Below are 25,756 nucleotides of genomic sequence, written 5' to 3' on the forward strand. Positions count from 1 at the left end.
CTTAGGAAGCCCCCCCCCTCCATGAAATGACTAGGCTGCCATAACACAACGCACATTATCGTGAGAAGTAACGCATGTCAACACGCATGCATTAACGCAATGAGATAAGCCCTTAGGGAGCCCATTCAATAAATGGGCACAATGCATTTTAACGCACTGTAAAAGTGTGAACCCAACCTTAAAAAAAATAAATTAATTAAAAAATGATCAGCATGACAGCCAGGCAACTAGCATTTTCAGCATTAGAGGTCAGCAATGCCCCCCCCCCCCCCGCCACCCCCGGTCATACACCTGTATAGATTTCCTCTTAGTCTGTACAGTCGCGCCCCGTATCCATTGTTTTTTTTTTTCCCCGTAGTCGGGGCAGCGTTGCCCTATCACTCAGTGAGTCACTCTCTAGCGGTGCGAGTTCGCTTTTAATGCGACATTCCTGCATAATAGTCAGATAGCTGAGATGCCTCCATCCACCTGAGACCAGAAACAGGTTGAGCAAGGTGAAGGGAGGAGGAGATCTGCCCGGGCCCCAGCCAATCACAGCCCTCCCTGAGCCAAGGCTGAGAGATCTTTAAAGAGTTGTTTGGAGGAAGGTTTGCAGAACAGGTGGATGTGATCACAGCCAAGGAGCCGAGCGCAGCAAGTCTTTGGTGGGCTGGTAAGGCTCAAAATTTATTATACACATCGATAGAAAAGAGATCTGATGACTTATAATACGATCGATCGAGAAGGTTTTATATCTATAGATTATAGAAATATTTTTTTGATTAAAAAGAATCTAAGGGCAGAAATGGGATTCTTAGTAGATCGTTCAAACATCTAAGATTTGGTAAAGATTGGGTGGTCAAAAAAAACAAAAACATCTAAGATTTGGTAAAGATTGGGTGGTCAAAAAAAAACAAAAAAACATCTAAAATTTGGTAAAGATTGGGTGGTCAGAACAAAACCTCTATGTGGTGTAAGGCAAGCAAGTCGTAGGTAGTAGCAAGACGTTTTTATCTGGGTACAGCGTACACCAGCCTTACTCAACTAGGGTTCCTTCATCAATGAGCACCTTCTGTTTCTCCGGTAAGTAACCACTGACCCCCAATTTTATCTTTTTAGCTATCTGTAAGGGGGGTTCTTCCTAATGGCCCTAAATGTAAAGTGGATTTTTTTTTTTTTTTTTTTTTTTTTGCTTTTGACCATCACACTAATGTACCGTGAGCACTAAGTATAGTAATAATTAGCAGGGGTTCTCTGAGACCAGAAGGGTATTTCAAGGTTTCCTCCATATTTTAAAAAAAGTTTGAGAGAGGCTGGCTTACACCATAGCAAACCATTTGGTTATCGGCACCAAAACCGGATGTATCATCTTCGGTAAACAGGTGTATTCCCTCCTGGCTGGAATCTTTCAAACCTTTTCCGATTCCGACCACTCGGGTCAGGGACCTTGGCATCATCTTTTTGACTCTAGGTTGAACTTGCTCCCTCAGTTAAATCCAAGTGGTGAGCTCAGGCCACTTTTATCTGAGGTTGACGTTTCGCTTTATTGCAGACTCTGACAAGATCGCACATGGTCAATGCCATTATCAGCAGGCGACTGGACTACTGTAATGCCCTGTTCCTGGGTCTGCCTGCTTGTAACATCTACAACAGGGGTGCCCAACCAGTGGCCCAGGGGCCACATGTGGCCCGCGGAGCCCTCTGATGTGGCCCGCGACCTCCTGTGCTGGGATGGCTGGTTGGTAAGCTTGGATCACTGATCCATCATCCTAGAGCCTCAGTGTTGTGAATTAATCCAGCCGTGGAGAAAGCAAGCGGCTGTGGTGCAGAGCCACATAAAGCGATGCTTCCTGTATAGTCCTGACTCCTGTCACAGACCGAGTGCTACCAAATAAGGCCATATCTGTTCTGCAGTGGGTACTGGACTGCTTTCAAACTGATCCGCAGGTGCACCACCTACCTCGGAGGGCCCATAGAGTAGAGTGGATTGTATCCATGTCTGCTCTCTATAGGCAGAGTGGACACAGACCTGTCATCCGCCCGCTCCACTCATTGTGGCCCGCGACTGGTTACCAAGTCACTTAAGTGGCCCTCACTCTTCGAAAGATTGGGCATCCCTGATCTACAAGCTCCAGTTGATTCAGGATGCCGCGGCAAGGTTACTGACGGGTGTTGGTCGTTGTGACCGCGTCACTCCAGCCCTTAGAGCCCTGCATTGGCTGCTCGTGAAAGAACGGGTTCTGTTCAGAACGGGACGTCTTGTCTATAAGGCATTGCATGTATGTGACCCAGAGTATCTGAAGGAAAAATTTTGTCAAGTATGTGCCTATCCGATCCTTGAGATCGGCGAACTTGGCCATACTGAAGATTCCAACATTTTTAAAAAGAAAACGTGCGGAGGGAGAACGGGTGACGTACAAGGAGCTGAATTTTGGAACTCCTTGCCTCTGAAACTGAGACTTGAGAATGAAATTGAAGACCGTACTTTTTGTACAAGCTTTTGGAGTCGCCTAATTTTAATTGAGGTGTGGTGGACAGACTCCCTGGCTTTTATGTTGGTTCTCTTAAGGTCTTTTAATGTCAAAGTCTTTTTGTTTTGCGCATCGAGGACTTCGGATAAGACTGTGTAGGTTAAGCATTTTAATAAATGTAGTCTCAGGTTTCCACCCCATCCTTTTAAACTCAAACACCTTTTTGAACTACACAGGTTCTCAGGCTAATTAAATGCAGATAAGGCACCAAGTGAGTTTAATTGCCACCTTAATCAGCCACAGAACCTGTGTAGTTTAAAGGGATGAGGGGGCAACCCTAAGTGCCCGTTCACACAGGGGCGACGCGACTTGCAGCGTGACTCACAGACGCGACCTGCACACGACTTCAGCGGCGACTTGCAAAATGACTTCTGTATAGAAGTCAATGCAAGTCGCCTGAAGTCGCCCCAAAAATAGTACAGGAACCTTTTTCTAAGTCGGAGCGACTTGAGTCGCTCCTATTAGAACGGTTCCATAGTACAGAATGGAGCGCGACTTGTCAGGCGGCTAAGTCGCCTGACAAGTCGCGGTAGTGTGAACGGGCACTAAATGTAGTCTAATCCATAGACCACTATTAACTATGTAGCCCACACCATAGATTGTCCATTCTCAACCAGGATTCTGTAGGACCCTGAAGTTCCTCCGGAGATTGATTGGGGTTCCTTGACCAGTGAGAAATTGATCTCCCCAACTTTGATGGCTACCAATATACAGGGAAGTTTCCCACTGACCCTTTTTTAATGTAAGGGGTCATGTCTACATTGACATCCAGTGCATGGAGGGGGGGGGCTTTTTCACAATGATCCTCAGTGTGTGGGAACATTTCTTCAGTGACCAGCAATCTAAGGAGGCATTTTTCCATTGACTAATGTAAGGAGGACATTTTTATTTTTTAATGGGCAAGAGGGCATAAAAGGACCTCTTATATGGTTTGTTTCTTCTCCGACCATTATATCATGTAATGTTTCTTATTCAAGTATAGAGCAAGGGAATGTTGTAAAATAATTGGCTCTAGGTGATAAATGCCCCCAGGTATGCCAAATTCTTATTGTAATTTTAAAAATTTCAACTTTTTCACCATGTTATGTAGGTAAAATAAATTTTAGGAGGGGTTCTCTAAGACCTCAAAATGACTTCAAGTGCTTCTCTAGGCTGCAGTGATGGTGAACCTTGGCACCCCCAGATGTTTTGGAACTACATTTCCCATGATGCTCATGCACTCTGCAGTGTAGTGGAGCATCATGGGAAATGTAGTTCCAAAACATCTGTGGGTGCCAAGGTTCTCCATCACTGCTCTAGGGTAAAAAGGTTGAAAGATGCTGCTATAGGGAGCCGTTTGATAGTCATAGTAGCTTACGCCATAAAAAGACATTTTATTGCAGCATATTCTACAGAGAGCAAATGGCTTGTAGCGTTTCGCATAGGGCGCCATTTTTCATGTATTTGATGCCATGGAGCGCCATTTGCTAGAGGTATAACTTGCGCCATGGAGATTTAATTTGTGTGTTTAGTTGTACTGCTAGAATCTAGACCCCTTTTACATTGGGGTGTTTTTCAGGCGCATTTGGGCTAATAATGGCACCTGAAAAACTCCTCCCCTGCAGTTGATGCGCTGGCAGGACGCTAAAAAAACTCCTGCAAGCAGGTGTATGCACCGCTGCTAAAGTGCTGCTACTCATTAAAATGAATGAGCAGCGCCACTGAACCGCCAGCAAATCGCTGCTGCAATGGTGCTTTGCGGGTCGTTTTAACGCTTTTTCAGCGGTGCTTTACCGTTGTTTCTGCGGAGGTTTTCAGCCGCTAGCGAGGAGCTTTTAACCCCTGCCATCGGCCGAAAACTGAAAGTAGGTTTGTTGGTGTGACCCCAAAAAAACTTGTTCTAGGGACAATGAAGGCGGCTATCTTATTCTTGAAAGGCTAGTTGCCTCGCTTGTTGTCCTGTTCAGTATTATCTGAGTTGGGCCTCTTGCATGAGTTCCAGGGGCCGTACTATGTTCTATGTGTAAAAAAAAAAAAAAAAAAAAATGTGGGCGTATTCCACACCCAGTAGCCATATGGCATATAACCTTGGGCATGGTCTGCGTCCAGTACTGGCATATAAGCAATTTGATTTCTATAGGGCGCTGTGGCCCCTGGAAATGGGGGGGGGGGGGGGAAATACACCCAAAGTTTATGTAGTATGGCCTCGGGCACCCGTGTACAGGAGGCCTTACTGACCTGGAAGAAGTATGCAGGACAGGAACATGGAGTGCTAGAAACCCAAAGTTGGATAGCGGGTTTCTCCTGTGCTCTGCAATATTATTTTTGCATGCAAACTCATAGCTCCCAACTGTCCCTGATTTCGAGAGACTGTCCCTAATTTGGAGCAATGTCCCTCATTCCTCCTCACTTGTCCCTCATTTTGGTCTGATCTATATAGCTGTATATAAAAATGCACAATGTATCTATCAAAAAGTGTTCCCAGTGCTAAACCTTTCATCCAACTTCTAAAATTGCCACCTAATGGCGATAGAAAGAGAGGTGTTCTGTAGTCCTGTTGCAGGGTGACAACACTGATCCTCTATAGATACAGTTCAGATATTATTATATTATAATTCTTATAAGTGTTACTGGCAGGATCATCATGTGAAAAATTAAAGGGAAGCCTGAAAAGAACTAATACAGCTCCCATATGTAAGGACTGGTGGTGTTTTGTTTTTTTGGGGTTTAGATGCATCATAATTTACATCATAATTTACAGCCTAGACCAGTGATGGAGAACCTTGGCCCCCCCAGATGTTTTGGAACTACATTTTCCCATGATGCTCAACTTCACTTCACTGTAGAGTGCATGAGTATTATGGGAAAAGTAGTTCCAAAACATGAGGGGCCAAGGTTCTCCATCACTGGCCTAGACCTTCTCTTGATCTCCCTGAGCCTGCGTGGGTTTCCTCCGGGTACTCCGGTTTCCTCCCACACTCCAAAGACATGCTGGTAGGTTAATTGGATCCTGTCTAAAATTGTCCCTAGTATGTATGAATGTGAGTTGGGGACCTTAGATTGTAAGCTCCTTGAGGGTAGGGACTGATGTGAATGTACAATGTGTATATGTAAAGCGCTGCGTAAATTGATGGCGCTATATAAGTAACTGAAATAAATAAAATGAATAAATTGACATTCCCCTTTGTGGCTGTTTTGCATTGCTTTGCAGTTGGGTCCAGGTTGCCTTGCATCCAACATACAGCTGTGCTTTAAAAGAGTGTAGATGACATTTTTGTTGGTGTCTATAATACGGATCGGAATCTCAGAGATGTTCACTATTTTTGTTTGACTGGTTAGCGCCATGACTTATTTTATTTTTTATTTTCCCCACTGCGCCCAGGTGATAGTTTGCCAAAGGCAAAGGAGTGGCCAAAGGCCTAGGAGTGGCATCCAATGGCCATTCTGCAACCTCTCTGGGTTGTAGGTTGAGAATGAGTCTTAAGGTGTAGCTCAAGCCTTGGGATTTATTCCAAAAGCCTCAACGTCAGCAACTATGAAATCAGTATAGAGAGATTTACATCAGTTTAATTTTTATATTTTAATTGTATTATTGCCACGTTGCCTGCCATACGTTGCAGATTGTCACCTGCTGTGTCACTGGTCTTTTGCTGTGTCCCAGAGTGAAGTTAGGCAGCAGAGAGATAATGTAATCTCTCTGCTGCCCACTGCTTCCTGCACAGTGCAAAACTGCAGAGATGCAGGGCAGTGAGAGATGTCATCTCCCTGCCCGCCAGCTTCCTGATTGGCCAGCAGCCCGCTCACACACTGAGCTGCCCCCTCCCCCCGCGGACCGCTTGCCTGCGCTGTCACCCGCAGAACCCACCCCCAGAACCACTCGCCTGCACTGTCACCTGTGGAACCGCCGGTCCGTGCTGTCACCCGCCACATTCTCGGAGGGGGCAGTTGCCCTGTTGCCTTCCCCCCCCCCCCCGATCTGCCCCTGAGTCTGCCAATGCCTGGGGTTGAAAATGCATTCTTTATTAATACATCATATCTAGTAATAGTTGGCCACATTCAACTAGACTTGTTCTGTGATGTTGGCTTGGAAGGCCCCATGTACAATGTAATCTCCTTAATTTAGACTGACTACTGCTCGCTATACCATGACCTGGATAAATGAGAACCTTCACTGGCATTGTTGGTACATCTGCAAAAAAAAATAAAAAATCCTGCACATACACTTTATTTATTTATTATTTTTTTGCAACCGTGTGCTCCAGTGCCAAGCCCTTCCCTCCCGAATCCAACAGTTCAGTACAGGTGCCTGTCTTGGCCACTAGGAGGCCTTTGGAGATGTATAGAGGTGAATGGAGGATTAGGATGTGATGGTTCCCCAACACACGTAACATGGTTTGGTGACTTAAACCCCCATACACACTATCGGTTCTTCTGCTGAGTTTTTTTCCTTCAGATTTACCAAAGCCATATAATATGAGGTCAAACCTTAGGAGTTTCAATTTGTATGCAATCAGGCAGGCCCTTGTACTACATGGTTTTGGTAAATCCTGAAGGAAAAACTCAGCAGAAAATCTGATAGTGTGTATGGGGCTTTATTTGCCTATGCCTGCTCTGTTGGAAGATGCCATTGTTCAATTTGGAAGATGGTTCAATTTTAGTTAAAAACTGAGCTCATGGCTGGATAATTATGTGCTTGGAAACCGTAGACCTGTGAATAAACATGGTCTGGTATTTGGCTCAAACCCTGGAAAACTGGATAAGCAAGGAACACTGGTGTCTCTGCTGAAGGAATAGAGATAATCAATAACCGTTTGACGTCTTCCAAGACCTAAAAGCAGCAATTCTTGAGTGGATTGACAACCTAAAATGGTCATATGAAGCTGTCTGGCTCTAGTCTATACCTCCACTCCCTGGTCTGTGACCTCTCCAAGCCATTGGCAAAGGTCTCAATGGTGTGGCCTGGAGCATATCAGTTAGTGCTAGCAAGGATATAAGAGCATTGTTGGCTGAGACCTCCTGGATCTTTTAAAATTTTGTACAATTTTACATTTTTACTACCCTGGGGGAAACTTGAGAAGTTAAAAATATTAATAGCTTTTAATTCAGTTTAAACTTTTGGGCTTTCCTTCAGCACTGGAGACTGATCCATTCTCCCTCTCAAGCCCCATACAGTATCAGATTTTCTGCTGATTTTCTTTATTTTTTTTTGTAAAATTTTATTTTATTTTTATATTTTTTTGTCTTCAGATTTACAAAAAACATATAATATGAGGTCAAACCTTAGGCATTTCAATTTGTATGCAGTCGGGCAGGCCCTTGTACTACATTGGTTTTGGTAAATCTGAAGACAAAAAACAAAAGAAAATCTGTGTGTATGGGGCTTTAGAACCGGCGATAGTTCCATGACAGTACCTGCCTCATGCAGAGTGGTCTGCCTACTTTGCCACTACCGCCAGCTTGGTGAGGGTCGCATATTGGCCTCTTGTTTTTTTTTTTTTTTTTTTTTTTTTTTTTTTTTGGTTAGGGGCCCTACCTGACACATCTGGGGGTTTCACTTTTTAGAAATTCAATTGACAACTTAAGCCGCGTACACACGGACGGACTGTCTGGCCAACTAAGTCCGTCAGACAATCCGACGGACAGTCCGTCCTACTTTTGAATGAACGGACTTGACCACACACGATGAACAGACAGTCCGTTGAAAGCTTGCGCGATGACGTGTACAGCACGTACGACGGGACTAGAAATACGATGTCCAATACACTGCAATGCAACCTTCGGCCGTGTAAATCCTTTCTGAGCATGCGCCATACTTAGTCCGTCCAACTTGCCTACTCACGAGCGGACTGTCCGCTGAAACCAAAGTTGGACGGACAATATTACGGAAATTCTGAAATACTTAGTCCGCCAGACTGTCCGCTGAAAAAGTCCGCTGAAGCCCACACACGAGCGGACTGTCCGCTGAAATGTGTTTCAGCGGACTAAGTTGGACAGACAGTCCGCCCGTGTGTACGCGGCTTTATTTTAATTTTTGTTTTTGGATCAAGTGGGGAAAGGTTTCGAATTTGTCATATTAGAGAGATTTCATCTCCTTATGCTACTGACAACGTTTTAACACAGTGGTTCTCAACTCCTGTCTTCGGGACCTAATAACGGGCCAGATTTGAAGTATTGCCTTGAAGTGATGCAGACTAGAATACTGCAATCACTGATATCATCTGTGGTGCATTTCAGTTCTCTTGCAAACCTGGTCTGCTACTGAGGAAAAAAGTTGAGAACCGCTGTTTTTAACCAGACAGGAAGTGGGGAGAGGAAATCTGTAGTGAGGTCAACAAAAGTCACTGCAGTTCTAGTTTTCCTCTACTGTACTAATAGTGTGTTTTGTCTGTCCCTGTTGAAAATTGCCAACTACCATTGTTGACCTCTCCTAAGAATGCCTGTTCCCTGGCCTTTGTGGTGACCCTCCTTGCTTCAACACTAGTTTCTGACTGCTAACAGAGATGGGGATTAGGGATCCTGACTCAACATTGTGCTAGCAGCAGATGGGGAAGTTGATGTACTGCTACCAGAACACAGCAATTGTGTACTATATGTAGCTGGTGAAAAAGTTTGGGCCAGCTTGGTCACAATTATTTTACCGTGAACGTTACTATGGAACTAAGCTTTAAACACTCTCTTCAATCCAGAGAGACTTTCTTCCAAAGTTCTCCATTAAAGTGTATGTAAAGCCAAAACTTATATAACATTTTTTTTAATATTATTGTATATGTCCTCTCTAGTGCTAACCAGGAAATGACTGACTGAGCTGAAAAAGACCTAGAGTGTTTTCCAGTAACCAGTCTTCTATATTTAACAAAGTATGAAAAGCCCAGGGCGTAGCTCTGTACATGAGAAGACTATTCATGGTGGCGGTGAGACACAAAACAACCATTTTATATTCTAAGACTTGTCAACTCCAACCTTTTTCAAGAAAACAAAGATATGGACAAGTATGACGTGCAGCTAATGGCTAGAAGCAACGTACTGGATTTCGGTTGGGCTCAGTTCACACTTATCTTTGTGTAGCAACTTAAACCAAATACAGAGTCGTGTGTGGTGTGGTGTTTTTATTTTAATTTTTTTTCTCAGTAAGGCAGCTAGCAAAGGAAGCAATATAAGCCAATCCCAATAAATATGTATATAAGTAAATATTGAATTGCAGGTTATGTAGTGTCACTCTGGAAACGAGAAGCAATACTTGTAGCTTTGGTGTGTTTATATATTTGTTTTTTTGTTAGGGGGATTAAACTTGGATGAGGAAGGGGTTATTATGGGATGCCCACTTGATCAGTAAGAAATCTTCAGGGACTCAACTATACACAATTTTCTTCTTCTACATCTCCCAGGGAATAGCTAGCACCTACACTATGGTCTGACAAGCATAATCGGACCATGGCAGATGCCCTTTGCAGGCGGGGATTGATGGCCTCTCTAGTAGTGTAGCAGAAAAGGGGTCCCAGTGCTCACCTGTCATAATTTTTATTTATTTTTTCCCCCTGTGGCTACTGATCCCAGAACCACCTCTTCAGGCATTGCCAGCACACCTGGCTGCAGTTGCCCCTTTCTCTAGCCCTTCTGGCTACTTCTCAATCCTCCCAGAGTGAACCTGCATCCATCCCAGACTGCTTGCACCCAGTCCATTCAGGCATTCCTCTCAGTCTTCGCAGTTCTGACTGTAAAGCCTCATACACCAGGGACGGATTTAGAGTCTAGTCTCGGGAGGGGAACTGCTAGAAAAATGTTTTTTGGGGGCAATTTATCGGGGAAATGGCTGGTATTGGCACTTCAATCATCTCGGCACCATGGTTATTATGGTGTCCAGGATGATTGAAGTGCATTATTTCTATTATTACATTGTAATATAAAATTAAATGGTTCAACTCACCATAATGCAGAATCAGTGGGAGCCCTGAGGGTGTCACTTTCCATGTCACTTGTCACCAAATGCGTATTGTCACTTGCCACACGTTGCGGATTGTCACTTGCCACAAAGCGTGCCACACGTTGCAGATTGTCACTTGCCATGTCACCTGCCACACATTGCGGAATGTTCCCAGAGTGAAATTAGGCAGCAGAGAGATAATGTAATCTCTCTGCTGCCCACTGCCTCCTCGCACAGTGAGGGCGGAACTGCAGAGATGTGAGAGATGTCATCTCCCTGCTCAAACACTGAGCCGACCAGCTGTCCCAACCTTACCCGCCCGCGCTGTCGCCCGCTGAGCCGCCCGACGGAACACTGCGGAACCGCTCGCGGGCTGTCAGACACGGACCCGCTCGCCAGATCACGCGCGGAGCCACCCGCATTCTCGGAGGGGGCAATTGTCCTGTTGCCACTTTCCCTTGGATTTTTGTACAAAGGGTGTCGGCCCCGAACTTGCATTGCATACACACTTTCTTCAGACTTTTTCAGCCAACTTTCAGCAAATCACGTGGTTTTTCTGCTCTTTACCGCCACCTTTGGTCAACTTCTGTATTGTTGTCTGTCTGATCTTTTGCATTGGCTCTGAGCATGCGTGTTTGTACTTTGTACAAAAGTCCTATGGTTTTCTGTACACACGATCAGACTTTGCTCCATCGGACTTTTGTTGCCAGAAAGTTTGTCCGTTCGCACAGCCAACAAAAGTCCGATTGAAAACCAAAAAGGTTTGTCCTATGGAGCGTACACACAGCGATTTGTGGCTCCAAAACAGCTAATTTGCATGTTTGTTGTCAAAAAGTCTGATCGTGTGTATGGGCCTTAACACTCCCCAGCCCTCCTGGCTGTCTTCCTCCCTGGAGATTTGCCCAGCAGTGTTCTCCTTCTTGCTCCCATGCCCCCTGGTCAGAATCCCTCCATGTGTCATAAGGGGTCCCTTTTGCCCCTAGCCCAGGCCTGAGTTCAGGATCTCTTTTAAAAACCACATTGGCAATAATGGTTCCTATATCTGAATGGGCACTGTAAATATACTACTGCTTAGGTTAGTTGTAACTGGGTAGGTGAAGGGCCACTGTTCTATAGATTTGGGGGCAGATCCAAAAACTGGAATATAAATAATTTTACAGTTGGGCCCATAAATATTGGGACATCAACACAACTCTAATCTTTTTGCCTCTATACACCACCACAATGGATTTGTAATGAAACGAACAAGATGTGCTTTAACTACAGACTTTCAGCTTTAGTTTGAGGGTATTTACCAAATCAGGTGAACGGTGTAGGAATTGCAACAGTTTGTATATGTGCTTCCCACTTTTTAAGGGACCAAAAGTAATGGGACAATTGGCTGCTCAGCTGTTCCATGGCCAGGTGTATTTATTTTCTCATTATCCCATTTACAAGGAGCAGATAAAAGGTCCAGAGTTTATTTCAAGTGTGCTATTTGCATTTGGAATCTGTTGCTGTCAACTCTCAATATGAGATCCAAAGAGCTGAAAAAACAAACCCACCAGAGAGATAGCAGAAACATTAGGGGTGGCCAAATTAACTGTTTGGAACATCCTTTAAAAAGAGCGAGTGCACCGGTGAGCTCAGCAACACTGAATGACCACGGAAAACAACTGTGGTGGATGACCGAAGAATTCTATCCCTGGTGAAGAAAACACCCTTCACAACAATCTGCCAGAATACTCTCCAGGAGATAGGTGTATGTGTCAAAGTCAAAAATCAAGAGAAGACTTCACCAGAGTGAATACAGAGGGTTCACCACAATATGTAAACCATTGGTGAGCCTCAAAAAGCAGGAAGGCCAGATTAGAGTTTGCGAAATGACATCTAAAAAAGCCTTCACAGTTCTGGAACAATATCCTACGGACAGATGAGACCAAGATCAACTTGTACCGGAGTGATGGGAAGAGAAGAGTATGGAGAAGGAAAGGAACTGCTCATGATCCAAAGCATACCACCTTATCAGTGAAGCATGGTGGTGGTAGTGTCATGGCGTGGGCATGTATGGCTGCCAATGGGACTGGTTCTCTTGTATGTATTGATGATCTGACTGCTGACAAAAGCAGCAGGATGAATTCTGAAGTGTTTCAGGCAATATTATCTGCTGCTCATATTCAGCAAAATGCTTCAGAACTCATTGGACGGCACTGCACAGTGCAGATGGACAATAACCCGAAGCATACTGCGGAAGCAACCAAAGAGTTTTTTTTTTAAGGGAAAGAAGTGGAATGTTATGCAATGGCCAAGTCAATCGCCTGACCTGAATCCGATTGAGCATGCATTTCACTTGCTGAAGACAACTGAAGGGAAAATGCCCCAAGAACTGAAGACAGTTCCAGTAGAGGCCTGGCAGGGCATCACCAGGGATGAAACCCAGCGTATGGTGATGTCTATGCATTCCAGACTTCAGGCTGTAATTGACTGCAAAGGATTTGCAACCAAGTATTGAAAAGTGAAAGTTTGATGGATGACTGTCACATTACTTTTGGTCCCTTTAAAAAGTGGGAGGCACATATACAAACTGTTGTAATTCCTACACCATTCACCTGATTTTTCAAATTCGTTGTGGTGGCATATGTATAGAGACAAAAAAGATTAGAATTGTGTCAATGACCTAATATTTATGGACATTACATATTATATACACACTGTGCCAAGTGTTTGTGTCCCCATTCACTTGACTAGGTCTTGTTTGGTGGCCGTACTGCCAAGCGTGATGGTTCATTTTTGCCGTGCTGTAATGCAAAGCACCATAGTATGTGTATACTCGCGTCCGGCGCAACCGTTTGGGGCCAGCTAAAAAATACATCTCAACCGCCCTGCACCTGAAAGTGTAAATGCTGCTGAACAACAAGTCCCAGAAAGATGAAAAGATAACTCCACCGGTGAAGTTTAGAAATATCAAGTGACTGGTGACAGACCCTCCACCTTCAATCTAAGTTCTACGCTCAACTCCGAGCATGGACCCCTGAGCTAACAAGTAGTCATGCACTCGGGTCCCACATAAAAAGTAGGCAGCAAAAACAGGTCAGTTTTAAACTTCTCCTCCAGATCGATAACGTCAGTGGGGACATCAAACCGTGTAAAGATTTAAAAAAAAAAAGAGGAAAAAAAAAAATAATAAAAAAAAAAAGAGATCGAAGTGCTCACTGTGCAACAGGTTAAAATTTTATTAAGGTCCAATACGGACTACTCGCATGAATAAGATCAAATACAGGCACATAGCATAAGATTGTGCTGAGTGTTTCCAAGTATGGCAGCGGGTGACGTCATCCGTGCGTGTCTCCTCCCCTGGGACAGGATGACGTCACCCGCTGCCATACTTGGAAACACTCAGCACAATCTTATGCTATATGCCTGTATTTGATCTTATTCATGTAAGTAGTCCGTATAGGACCTTGATAAATTTTTAATTGGTTGCACAGTGAGCACTTGGATCTCCCCTCCTTTTATCTATATACGGCTTGATGCCCCCACTGATGTTATTGATCTGGAGGAGAAGTTTAAACTGACCGGGGTCTTTTTTTTTTTTTTTTTTTTCTGCCTACCTGTTAGCCCAGCCTGGGTCCATGCTCCTGAGGTGAACGTAGAACTTAGATTGAAGGTAGAGGGTCTTTCACCATTCTTTTTGATATTGCTGATATTCACCGGTGGAGTCCTCTTCTTTCTGGGACTTGTTGTTCACCAGCATATTGGACTGTGTTTTATTGTGCTGCACTTCATGTTTTATTTTTTTATTAATAGTTTTAAAAATGTTTTTTTTTTTTTTGCCATTTTGTTATGGATTTTTGTGAAAGTCCTTTAGTGTTCAGCTTACATTCTGGTGGGGGGGTTATTTTTGCGGTGATTGCACATTCTATTTTACAAGCGTATACTAAGCTTTTCAGAAAGTGGACTTCAATAATTTGCCCATGGTGGTCACTTCTAGATCTGGGTATGCGCACACAATGGCTGCTTGGCTCCTACACTTATTCATCACCCCCCCCCTTTTTTTTTTTATCCACCTGGAACACAATATCACCTCCAGGGGTGTTGTACAACAATGAGACCTTCACTGGTGGTAATGTCATTGTCCTTCTGGTGAAATCTTATGAGAAGACTCTTCAGTCAATTGCAATCTTTTGTGTTCCCTGGAGATTGGCTCCTGGGGAGTACAGGGTAGTCAGCGTGTCATCCTCGCCAAGGAGCGGAAGATTGGGGGGGGGGGGGGGGGGCGCCATGAGGTTAAAGCTTAAGTTTGTGTATGGCTGTTTTCTACATGGTTACATTTAGTCCAACTTGGACCAATGTATGGACCACACCTGTGTACTAAGCACTGCTTCTCCCGTGAGCTCACTAGCTTCAAGGTCCTGTGCTAAGTGGCTTAGTGAACACCGGAGGTCACCAGCTTGGCACAGGTGCCATTTAGCAAATGCTTTGCATTTTCTGAATGGATAAACTGGGGTGGTGACATCACGATAATGGCTCCCTGTGATGCCTCATGCTGTTTGGGTAGCAGTCCACACGTTGCACTACAAAGCCCTGGAGTTAGTAGCCTTCATAATTCTCACAATGGTAAGAGCTCAACATGAATATGCTAACCAATGAGAAACCCTTATTACTTCTGCGACACCTTTTTTGGAAGAAGCCTCAGATGTTTCTCATTGGTCAACACAGTTGTTTGCTTTCCATTGCAAGTAATGCTGAGGGACACTCGCTCCAGGGCTGTGAAATCTGGTCAGGACTTTTTTTTTAATGCACGGGCACTGCCCATTATGATCTTGCATAACATACTTGTGTGGAAAGTCACACTTTTTACCAAGCTGTCCCAGGATGGCTATATCCCAAGCAGAATCCCAGGATGCAAGGACAGAGGCAGCCTGTCACTGGGATAAATCTACCATCAGAATGATCTCTTTCCTCTCTGCTGTCATCCTGGTCTTTTTGGTAGGAATGGCTGCCTGTATGGTACCTCTGCTGGTTTGATAGGGGTCCTGAGAAGCCTTCTCAATAGGAAAGGAATCTGAATTGGTGTGCACATAAGGTGTGGGTTGAGTGTACTCTCTTGGTGTGGAGAATTCCAATGTGCCTGGTGCCTCTTAATTTGAAAAGTGCTGTCTGGTTATAGGTTGGGAATGAAGAGAACCTGTGGTGTTTGTGACCCCAGCCCCGCCCCCACCCCCCCCCCCCAGGATTTGGTCACCCCAGGGGTCCTCTTAGTAATCCTTTGGGCCTAGCAAACCCACTGTTTGAGCACAAGGTCATGTGGGGTCAGGGTAGAGTCCTGCTTCTTGGGGAGGTGGACTAGTGCACCTTTTTTTTTTTTTTTTTTTAGTACAGTTAAGGTGTTTTTATTTTATTTTTTTTTGCGTACCACCGCAGGTTCAGGAAAAGTTTGTATGCATAAGGATGAAATGTAATGGCCAATTTTGGTCCATGTAGCTTGCTGACGCTACATAGTCAGCAACATTCCACCATAGCTCTCTGTGCATGGTTTACCCCACCATGTAGAGAGTATCTCCGGAATGTGGTGATAGGTGTTGGCTACCTTTTTCATTTCGGGTATGTAGGAATGCTGTAAGACTGGTCACTAAGCAGGTCCGGGGTCTCGCCTAACTGCTTTCTGCACAGCAGGTTGGTCAAGAAGTCCATGAATTGTTCTCTACATAAAGCTGCATGTCGTTCAATATTTACTTTTTTTCGATTTTGTATTATTTTTATTTATTTTTTTTCCCACGTTGTACGCTTTCCCGCACCAATCTAGCGCCTCCTACTTTAGGATCTACCGATTGCTTGTTGTTTGGGTCAATGTGCACAGGCATGGTGCTCCTATGTGGCCAGGCAAAAGGCTGCTGGACTCTTCATAAAGCTGGCCATGCACCACCAGATCTTCGAACAAACATTTTGTATGATAATTTTGAGTACATTCCATGACTTGATGAATGTTGTTTGAAAGTACTTCAAAATGTTGTTTTTAACAATTATGAAATTAATGAAATTTTCCCAAATGAAAACCACATTCACTGTTTAGAAATGTGTTCATTTGAGAGAATTTCCATCTCTCTTCTTCGCATTTTCTCATCGATTTTGTCAAAAACTAACATCTATTGAAAATCCACAAATGTTCCCAAAATTCTACGAGTGTATGGCCAGCTGTAGGCTGGATTCACACCTATGCAGTGTTAGTGCTTTTTGCATTTTGCAGATTTGCACTACAGTCCATTTAACTTGGTTTCCTATGGAACACGTTCTGTAGTGCAAAAAGCACTAAAATTGCATAGGTGTGAATCCAGCTTAAGGGGGCCCAACAGATCCAAATATTCACACTTTCTTTCCTGTACTGACTTTGCAAGCCACCAGTGGTTATCGCTAGGCCTTCATGCACCTCCTATGAAGAACGGAGGTTAAAGCGAGCAATCCCACATGTTTGGGTGTATGAAGGTCCACAAACTGGCAGATTACAGTTTTGGTCTGCAAACTTGAACACGCCTATATTGGTGCATCTTGTGGTGACCTCTACTCTTCATAGAACTGAAAGAATATCTAAAGTAACTTATGGGATTTATGGGCGCACTCCAGTAACAAATTAAAAAATTGAACTGTGGGATGTATGGATAGTATTCTTCAGTAAACCCTTAGCATTGGAGATTGTGTCCCTTTTTTAGTCTTTTCTTTCTATTGATGACTTGTGGATGATTGGGAGCCCACCGTGACGCCTCTCCTTGAAGTTACAGATACAAGAGGAGTGACTCCCCCTACTAATGGGGGGGGGGGGGGGGTGTAATTGTATTTCTTTGATTACCACAACTCAGTGTCTTTATGTTCTTCCATGTTTTATAGGTATCTCTTGGGACAATGGCAGGAGACTCAGGAGTTCGCTGTTTTCAGGTTGTCCTCATTTTTGGCAACGTGATAATTGGGGTAAGTAGACTTTTTGTCCATCGGTATTGTAAGGAAGACACATACAGGATGTGGCCTGGGGTAAGAAGTCTCTGGGGAAGCAAGCAGTAGCTTGCTAACTTTTAAAGGACCAGTGGACCAGTTCACCCAGATGTAGTATATTATTATTTTTTTATTTTATTTTTTTGCTAGAAGGGGGACTGGTACTGGTAGGATATGTTAGACTCTTGGTTTCTTACAGTATGTCCTGAAGACTCCATTGTCCTAATTCTGGTCTCTGTTCTGTACACCTGGAAGCTTTCGGTGTTTTCTGCTCACAGTTGTCCTGGCTCCTCCTGTTGGTCATGATTCTAAAGAAAAATCCAGCAAACAGAATGAGAACACCTCATAATGGCCTCAGAAGATGAGACTGCAGACCTCCAATATTGAAATATCAGTCCGGGTTGGGTGGACTGAAGCTTTTTTCTGTCTGCTGTAGTCTTTTTCAGTCATAAAACCATAAACTGTTTGTTTAATTTATATATATATATATATATATATATATATATATATATATATATATATATATATATATATATATATATATATATATATATATATATATATATAAATATAAATTTTTTTTTTTTTTTTTTTTTTTTTTAAACCTAAAATTATATCTCTGCATAATCTGTTTATTAAAGTTTGGGTATCCAGGCCAAGTTTTTAGCAGTGGCCGGTTAACCTGAGTTTACGTTAAACCAACATTTAGTCAAAAAAAGTTTCCCTCTATAGCAGTAGGCATAACGCTTACCTGTAACAAATTATGCCCCACATCCTGCAGGCTGCTGATTCATGAAGAAATCTTCTTCACAGGGTGCCTGGTCCTCTTCCTTGTGCTGAATTTCTAACATAGTGGGGGTTAATAGCTGTAAGTCTTTGGGCCGAACTGCATTCAAGACCATTGGAGTGGAACATGAGGGGGGGGATCCCTTCATCCACTGAGAAAAGTGCATGTATTGTTTTATGTAGCGCCTACCATGACTTTCCACAAGTCTAATGGTGACTACCGGCGGTAGGGAAGGCTGGCATACATCCTCAAGGTAGAGGTTTTTGGGCATGGTAGGATATGAACCAGAAAGGAATGTTGGGTGTCAAGTCACTTATGCTTAAACAGAAGAGAAGCTTATTTCTCAGAACAGGAAAAAATATGGGAGAGGGGGGGAATAGGGAACAGGACATCCTAAGTAACAATCAGTAAGTGACAGATTGGCAAAAAAATAATGTTAAGGAAGGCAGACGGCAGCACAGGAATAAGAACCTTTAAGCTTACCCAGCACATCTGTACTTTGTAGGACAAGCTGTCTCCTCTAGCAACTAAACTTTACTCGCTGCTTCATGCACTGATTCTCTTGGATGAGTTCCCTCTGAAGTCCTTCCAGCCAGTCCATAGCCTCCAGCTCATGAAAAGTTCCCACTGGTGCTTCTTTTAGAACTCCATTCCTCTAGAATCGCTTCTGGATCTTTAGCAGGCTTTTCTCTGCATGAACTTGAACACCCGGATAGGCCTAGCACTCGGCAGCCACCTGGATAATCCCCAGGCTTTGGGCCTAGCAGCCAGGGACTCTACATACACCATCCACCCAGGCCAAAGCCCTGGGGTGGGAATACCTGCCTGATCACCTGACTTCATTCCTTTTTAAATAACCTTTTCCAGCATGCTTAGCCGCAAATGTGATTGGTTAAGAAAGGTATGTTTATCATAACCTGAACTTCACTGTCGCTCATCATTCTAATATTAAAGCCAACAGCACCATGTACTGACAGAAGGGAGAAGCCACAACTTAAAATGGAATTTAACAGAAGTCATGTAATCACTAAAAACTACAAACTGGCCAGGTTGACTACCACCTGGCACACTAAATTTACCTGTAGCCCTATTCTAGGGACAAGAGTGCTACAGTTAAAATTAATATATAATTTGATCTATGAATGGAGGGAAGTCGGATGAATGGCAGGAGTCCCTCTTCCATTCAGACATTATAAATGTTTGTGTAAATCATGTATGGGATTAGCCCACTAGATAAGGGGAAGGGTCTATCAGACTATTTAGCTTGAAATTCAGTCCAAAAACCCAAAGCTAATAACTGCCTTGATGGAAGTTCAATGCCAGGAAGAGGACCGGGCACTCTGCAAAGAATTTCTACATTAAGAATTGCGTAACCTACCTGTAACTGCACAAATTTTTTATTAAACTTCAGCTGTAATTTGTCAGTTTTGACAAAGTCTGAAAACTAGAAACGTGCACATCTTTAGTTCATTGTGAAACTGTGCCTAAAGGACTTGGAAAGGCATTTTGCAGCCATGATGTGGTAACAAGAAATTTTGGCCTCATTGTTTCTCTTTGTGCCCTCAGCTTGCCGGACTCGCCTTGACAGCGGAGTGCATATTTTTCGTGACAGACCAGGATCGTCTCTACCCATTGCTTAATGCCACTGATAATGATGACCTCTTTGCAGCTGCCTGGATTGGTATCTTCACTGGTTTCTGCTTCTTCCTGCTTGCCCTCTTGGGTATTGTTGGCATCATGCATTCCAACAGGAGGATGTTAATGACGGTAGGTGCTTTGGGGTTGATTTTGAAATTAAGTTTTTGGGTATACTGATCATATTTTATTAAATTTTTTTTCAGACTAACAATTAAAAGCCCGTTATCAGCCAACATCTCACATTGTAGCTTATTTTGAAATGGAAATGTTGCAAGCCTTTTTGATGTTGACCCGGATTGTAGACTGCTTGTTCCTCCTTTTCATTGCACATTGTCATGTCTGTCAGAAGTGGCTTCAGTGGTCACAAGGGTCGTATGGTATGATGGAGTAGCCCTGAGACCCTAGGATGAGCCTGTTGCTAAAGGAGTTAAAGTAGTTTTAGGAAAAGTTGTCTCTGGGTTCTGTGTTGGCAGCTTCACCACACCAAATAATTTATACTGTTTCCTTGGCTTGTAACTAAGTGAATCCAAGATTGAAGGATTTACACCAGGAGGTAATTGTCAAAATTATAGATTTGTTCCAAAATGAGCCTCTCAGAGAGTTAATCAAGAGCCAATGTGTTCCATGGGCCGTAGAGTGTTCCCCCCTCCTCCATGGGCCGTAGAGTGTTCCCCCCTCCTCCATGGGCCGTAGAGTGTTCCCCCTCCTCCATGGGCCGTAGAGTGTTCCCCCCTCCTCCTCCATGGGCCGTAGAGTGTTCCCCCCTCCTCCTCCATGGGCCGTAGAGTGTTCCCCCCTCCTCCTCCATGGGCCGTAGAGTGTTCCCCCCTCCTCCTCCATGGGCCGTAGAGTGTTCCCCACCCTCCTCCATGGGCCGTAGAGTGTTCCCCCCCCTCCTCCATGGGCCGTAGAGTGTTCCCCCCCCTCCTCCATGGGCCGTAGAGTGTTCCCCCCCCTCCTCCATGGGCCGTAGGATACTAAATTATATTGTCTTTATAGACTTGATGAAGGGATGCTCTGACCTCCTGAAATGTGTTTGGTTCTATTTTGAAGTCCTCTTATATTTGGAATACATTTTATATGTGAATGATCCAGGTGTGGCTTACAAGTGAAACTGAAGCACTACTGCAGGAGGTAATGATATAGATTTATTCCAAAATGAAAAACTTTAAAGCTGAACACATGGAATGCAGCTTCTTTGTAAAAAGTGAAGGGTCGCTATGAGTTAAGTCCAATGAGGTGCATGATACCTCCTGGGCTCATCTCTTTTTTTTTCTTTAAATCTGACAACTCCCGGAAAACCACTTTTGCTGTAGTTCAGGAGCCTGGTGCTGGACTTTCTTGTATTCACAAAATACGGAAGCTTCTGTGAGTGGGCACAAAGTGGAGGGGCAGGAATAGCTGCTCTGTGTGCTTTTTGTCCTCTTCAAGTGTCCGATTTTAGATATCGAGATAAGCTTTGTTGGACTTGTAGTGTACCTTCACCTTTTTTACAAAGCGTTAAAACACATTGGCTCTGTGATGAAGTCTATCAGGGGCTGGGGAGGGGGCGTGGTACTTTCATTTGGGCTGTTGGGGGGGGGGGGGGGGGGGTTGGTACACTAATTCCAATAGGGGAGGGGGGGGGAAGAGCGCTGTTTCCTTTTGGGGGGGGGGGGGGGGCCCCACTTCATCAATGTGAGAATACTATTGTACATCTCCTATGTTGCATTTGTGTGTGGTTGGAATGTTAGAAGTGCACTCTACCTGGTGTGTGGGCTTTTATTTTTTTTTATTTTATTTTTCCTGTGGCAAACAAGCACCTATCAACACCCTCCACAACCAACCCCCCCCCCCCCCCCCCCTACTCATCGTGGTAGGCAGCATGTTACAATGGCTTGGCTATGAGTGTCCTCTCCTCCATGGAGGCTTCCAGCTCTCCCCCCCAGGTGTCCAATAGGATCACCTGTCCTGTGACCTGAGCCCACCCTATATTGAAGCCTATTAGAGCTTCTGGCTCTAATCGGTGCTTCAAAAAAAACAAAAAAAAACACTCCGCATTGGAATCCATGCGCAGGAGTCCTGAAAGGACGCATGAATAGGGGAAGTGGCACCCTTAACAGATGGGCCGCCCCTGTTTGCCATACCTAGCCTACCAAAGGATTATATCCTTCACTCACCACCCCCCCCCCCCCTTTTTTTTGGTGGTTTTTCAAAATTGTCCGGGCAATGTAAAAACTGCTTGTTGCAGCGACACTAGTGATTTACAAAAAAGCCAACCCTGAACCCTTTTACTTTCTGCCCCTATTTACAACTGTAATTCATAATTCACACTCCTAATATGTTTTCTGGAAGTCTTTTATAAGCCACAGTGTTGAATAGAATAACTGTCAACTGCCACCACCCTGCCCGAGGACATTCTGAAAACCCTGCTCAGTATTAGACTGTGATATTTGACTCTCAAGCTTCCTTGTGACTGCACCTGGTACAGTTAATAATGTGTGTTGTACAAATGCAAAAATAGAATCTTTAACGTGTAAATCTTCTGTATTTTTTATAGTATTTAATCCTGATGTTTATCGTCTATTGCTTTGAAGTGGCCTCTGCGATCACTGCAGCAACACAAAGGGACTTTGTGAGTATGGCTAGGAGTTGTATAAGGGTGAAACTTATTAAATTGGTTGTAAGATGGTGGGAGGTGTAGATGGATGTCTATTGCCACCACACTCTACCAGTAGTGGTCCCTTAAAGTGAGATGATAGGCCTGATCATTGTCTGAAACGTGGGACTGTCAGAGCCTTTGCTCTATAAAATCTTATGCCGTGTACACACGATCAAAATGTCCGGCGGACTTTTTACCGAACGGACTTGGACATACAAAGTCTGGCGTTTGCTAGCGCGATGATGTACAGCACGTACAACGGGACTAGAAAAGGGAAGTTCAATAGCCAGTAGCCAATAGCTTCCTTTTTGTACTTCTGAGCATGCGTCATTCTTAGTCCGCCGGACTAGCATACTCGCAAACGTATTGTCTGCTGAAACCCAAGTCCGGCGGAAAGATTGGACTGCAAAAATACTTTCTAAGTCCGTCGCACTTTGCACCGAGAAAGTCCGCTGAATCCCACACATGATCGGCTTGTCCGGTGAAATGCGTTTCGGCGGACTAAGTACGCCGGACTATTTGATCGTGTGTATGCGGCATTAGCAGGCAAAACCTATCATCTGCTTTCTCATTTCAGCAGACAACCCCCAACCTCATCCTGACTCCAGAATTCAACTAGTGTGCCAAGGAGGAATTTAGGGAAGTGGAGATATTGACAAAGTCTGAGCTATCTTGTTGATCATTGGAAGGAAGGCAGGCTATGTTGTCAGCACAGCCAGTAACTGACCACACTGGGATGGCTGTGTGCTCATGTCTAACGTGGTCAGTTAGGAAACCAGGGGGCTGGCATGATCACCAGATATTTCACACAAAGGAAGCAATAACAAGATACATTTTTAACACAAGTGGATGGTACACGCACATATCAGGAATGTGAAATGTTGGGGTAATGCATTCTTTAATCTAAAAGTCAGGTGGTTGGTTAATCTCCATTACTATTGAGTTTCATATTTGTGTCCAAATACAATTTTGACTTGGTTTTTCAGAATTCCTATTTGATCTGGACTGAAGTCAATGGGGCTCTGTATTTAGTTGTCTTTTGGAGGGCTGCTATACAATCTATCCTCTAGTGAGGAGCCCTCCGATGAGTGTTTTTTTGGGTTTCGCTTTGTTACTTGAGGCGTTCAGAAATTGGCAACCTTGAAAACTTAAATAGAGGAAAATTTCAGGCATGGATATTTTATAAATGGTTACATTGGACAAGCTTGGACCAACTATGGATATACCATACCTGGACAATGCCCTTGGAAGCTGGAAAATACTGAAGTGGACAGACAGTGGAGAGACGCAACCAAAAACTCCATACCTGGAATTCTTTAACTCGGGGTTGCCAAGCTTTCTAAACAAATGGCCAGTTGACTATCCTTTAGCCTTTCTGGTGGGCCAAAATGTGGCCAGAGGGAGTAGAGAAGGCCCCAAACGCGAGTAAATTATGCCTTAGGCTTGGTCAATGGGAGGAATTCCTCATTCCCCCATCTTTGCTGTTAGTGGGAAGAATAGTGCCACCTATCAATTTTCAGGAATAGTGTTTTGTATAGTTGGGAGGAATAGGGCTGGATAAAGGCAAGCAAATGGCTGCATCCAGCCCACAGGTTAGAGACCACTGCTTTTAACATATAAAATTAAGGCTTGGTGGTAGCAAAATAGGCAGTTGAGCCTCTTCTTTCCTCCACCAACCCCCCCCCCCCCCTTTTTTTTTTTTTTTTTTTTTTTTTTTTTTTTACACCACCTTACCTTTGGCGCTAGGCCTCCCAGCCCTTTAGGGGTTTAGGATGCTGGGGGGCAGGGTTTATGATCATATGACTGCCATGACATGATCGGAAAGCTCCTGATCTCAAGTAGCGAGTGGGGAGTTTCCTGTTAGCCACCGGTAACTGTGCCAGGAGCATGCAGGATGGACACTCTTGGCACAGCTGTATTCACGCAAATATGCGGCTGCTCGATGCCAAGGCCCACCTGCCGAGAGGCCGCATATTTCCATGCGGCCTGCCCCAACGGTTTGAGCTACAAGGGCAGCCAGACGGGAATGGACACATTCCATTGCCACAATGCTTTGGAGCACTATAAAAATGCTCCCCTCCTGGTTAAAAAAAAAAAAAAAAAAAAAAAATCCCCTCTATGACCTTTTGGTGACCTCCCTGCATCCAAACCAAAAATGATTGTGTTCATTGAGAAAAAATGCAAGGCGTTCACTTGAAAGACACTTGTGCAAAATGGGCAACCTCCAGTGATTAGTAAGCAGCAGGAAAGTCACTCATCGCAGGACCCAGAATCTAGTGGAGGTCACTGGATTTGCAATGCTTCCATGGAGGTCCCCCCAGATACGGCATATAGATGGTTACATTGGTCAAAGCTATACACCCAATGAATGCTTATATCGTTATAATTTACAAGGATGTATACAGATGGGAGCTGCATTATCGTTCTTATTGTAACATTTAATTTATTTTTATTCTTTTTAGTTCACGGTCAATCTCTTCCTGAGGCAAATGCTGGAATACTACCAGAACACCAATTCCGGGAACAACGACCAGCAGATTAAGGCCCAGGATGTAACCAAAACATGGAACTCTCTCATGCTTATGGTAACATCAATTCCCTTGCAGGATTTATTATTATATTTTATCACTTTTGTGTTCTTTAATGCAATCACTCTTAGACTGGTCTATGGGTGTAATCATCATCTCCATGTTAATGGCCGCTTCTGATGCAAAGCTGGTGGCATGGAGAGCTATTATAAGACAGTCGCCCCACAGATTTTTATGGGTGTTAGGAGTGATTTCTCAGTTGCACAAGAATCTTTCCTGCTCAACGACTTAAGTGAAAGCCTCCTGGATTGAAGCTTGGTATTTTAATTTGGGTCAAGACCAAATGTCTAGAAGCGGCACTGAGGGGTTGATTTACTAAAACTGGAGCGTGCAAAATCTGGTGCAGCTCTGCATAAAAACCAATCCGCTTCCAGGTGTGTGGGGTTTTTTTATTTATTTTTGTCAAACTTTAATTGAACAAACTGAAGTTAGCTGATTTGGCTACCATGCACAGCTGGTGTCTGTTGTGGCATTTCATATCCTGACTGCCTGGTGGATGACAAGTCATAGATGACTCATGTTGGGGCACTTTTCAACTTTTAGCTAGGAAAAAAACAAACTTGCAAGATGAGGTGTATACATGATCCCCCAGGGGGATTTTTTGGGTATCCTCAAGGGTCAGGCATGCTTGACCGCCCCCTATTACAGTGGTGGTCAACCTTTTCTTGATATGGGAGGCCTCAAGCATGGCTCCTGATGTCCTCAAAGGGCCACACATAAAATGAAGCA

General features: G+C 44.0%; 1 protein-coding gene across 1 annotated transcript in view; it reads left to right on the forward strand.

Moving 5' to 3' along the window:
• Nucleotides 1-542: 542 nt before the first annotated feature.
• UPK1B (uroplakin 1B) overlaps nt 543-25,756 on the forward strand; it is a 30,852-nt gene continuing 5,638 nt past the window's right edge. Inside the window, exons 1-5 of the mRNA XM_077479713.1 lie at nt 543-652; nt 17,272-17,352; nt 19,727-19,927; nt 22,338-22,412; nt 24,902-25,024. Coding sequence (XP_077335839.1) covers nt 17,287-17,352; nt 19,727-19,927; nt 22,338-22,412; nt 24,902-25,024 — 465 coding nt within the window. The 5' untranslated portion in view covers nt 543-652; nt 17,272-17,286. The remainder of the gene's footprint in view (nt 653-17,271; nt 17,353-19,726; nt 19,928-22,337; nt 22,413-24,901; nt 25,025-25,756) is intronic.

The sequence above is a fragment of the Lithobates pipiens genome, unplaced genomic scaffold (genome assembly GCF_037356315.1).
Source record: "Lithobates pipiens isolate NorthernLeopardFrog02 unplaced genomic scaffold, aLitPip1_a1.2 Scaffold_16, whole genome shotgun sequence".
Taxonomy (NCBI): Eukaryota; Metazoa; Chordata; class Amphibia; order Anura; family Ranidae; genus Lithobates; species Lithobates pipiens.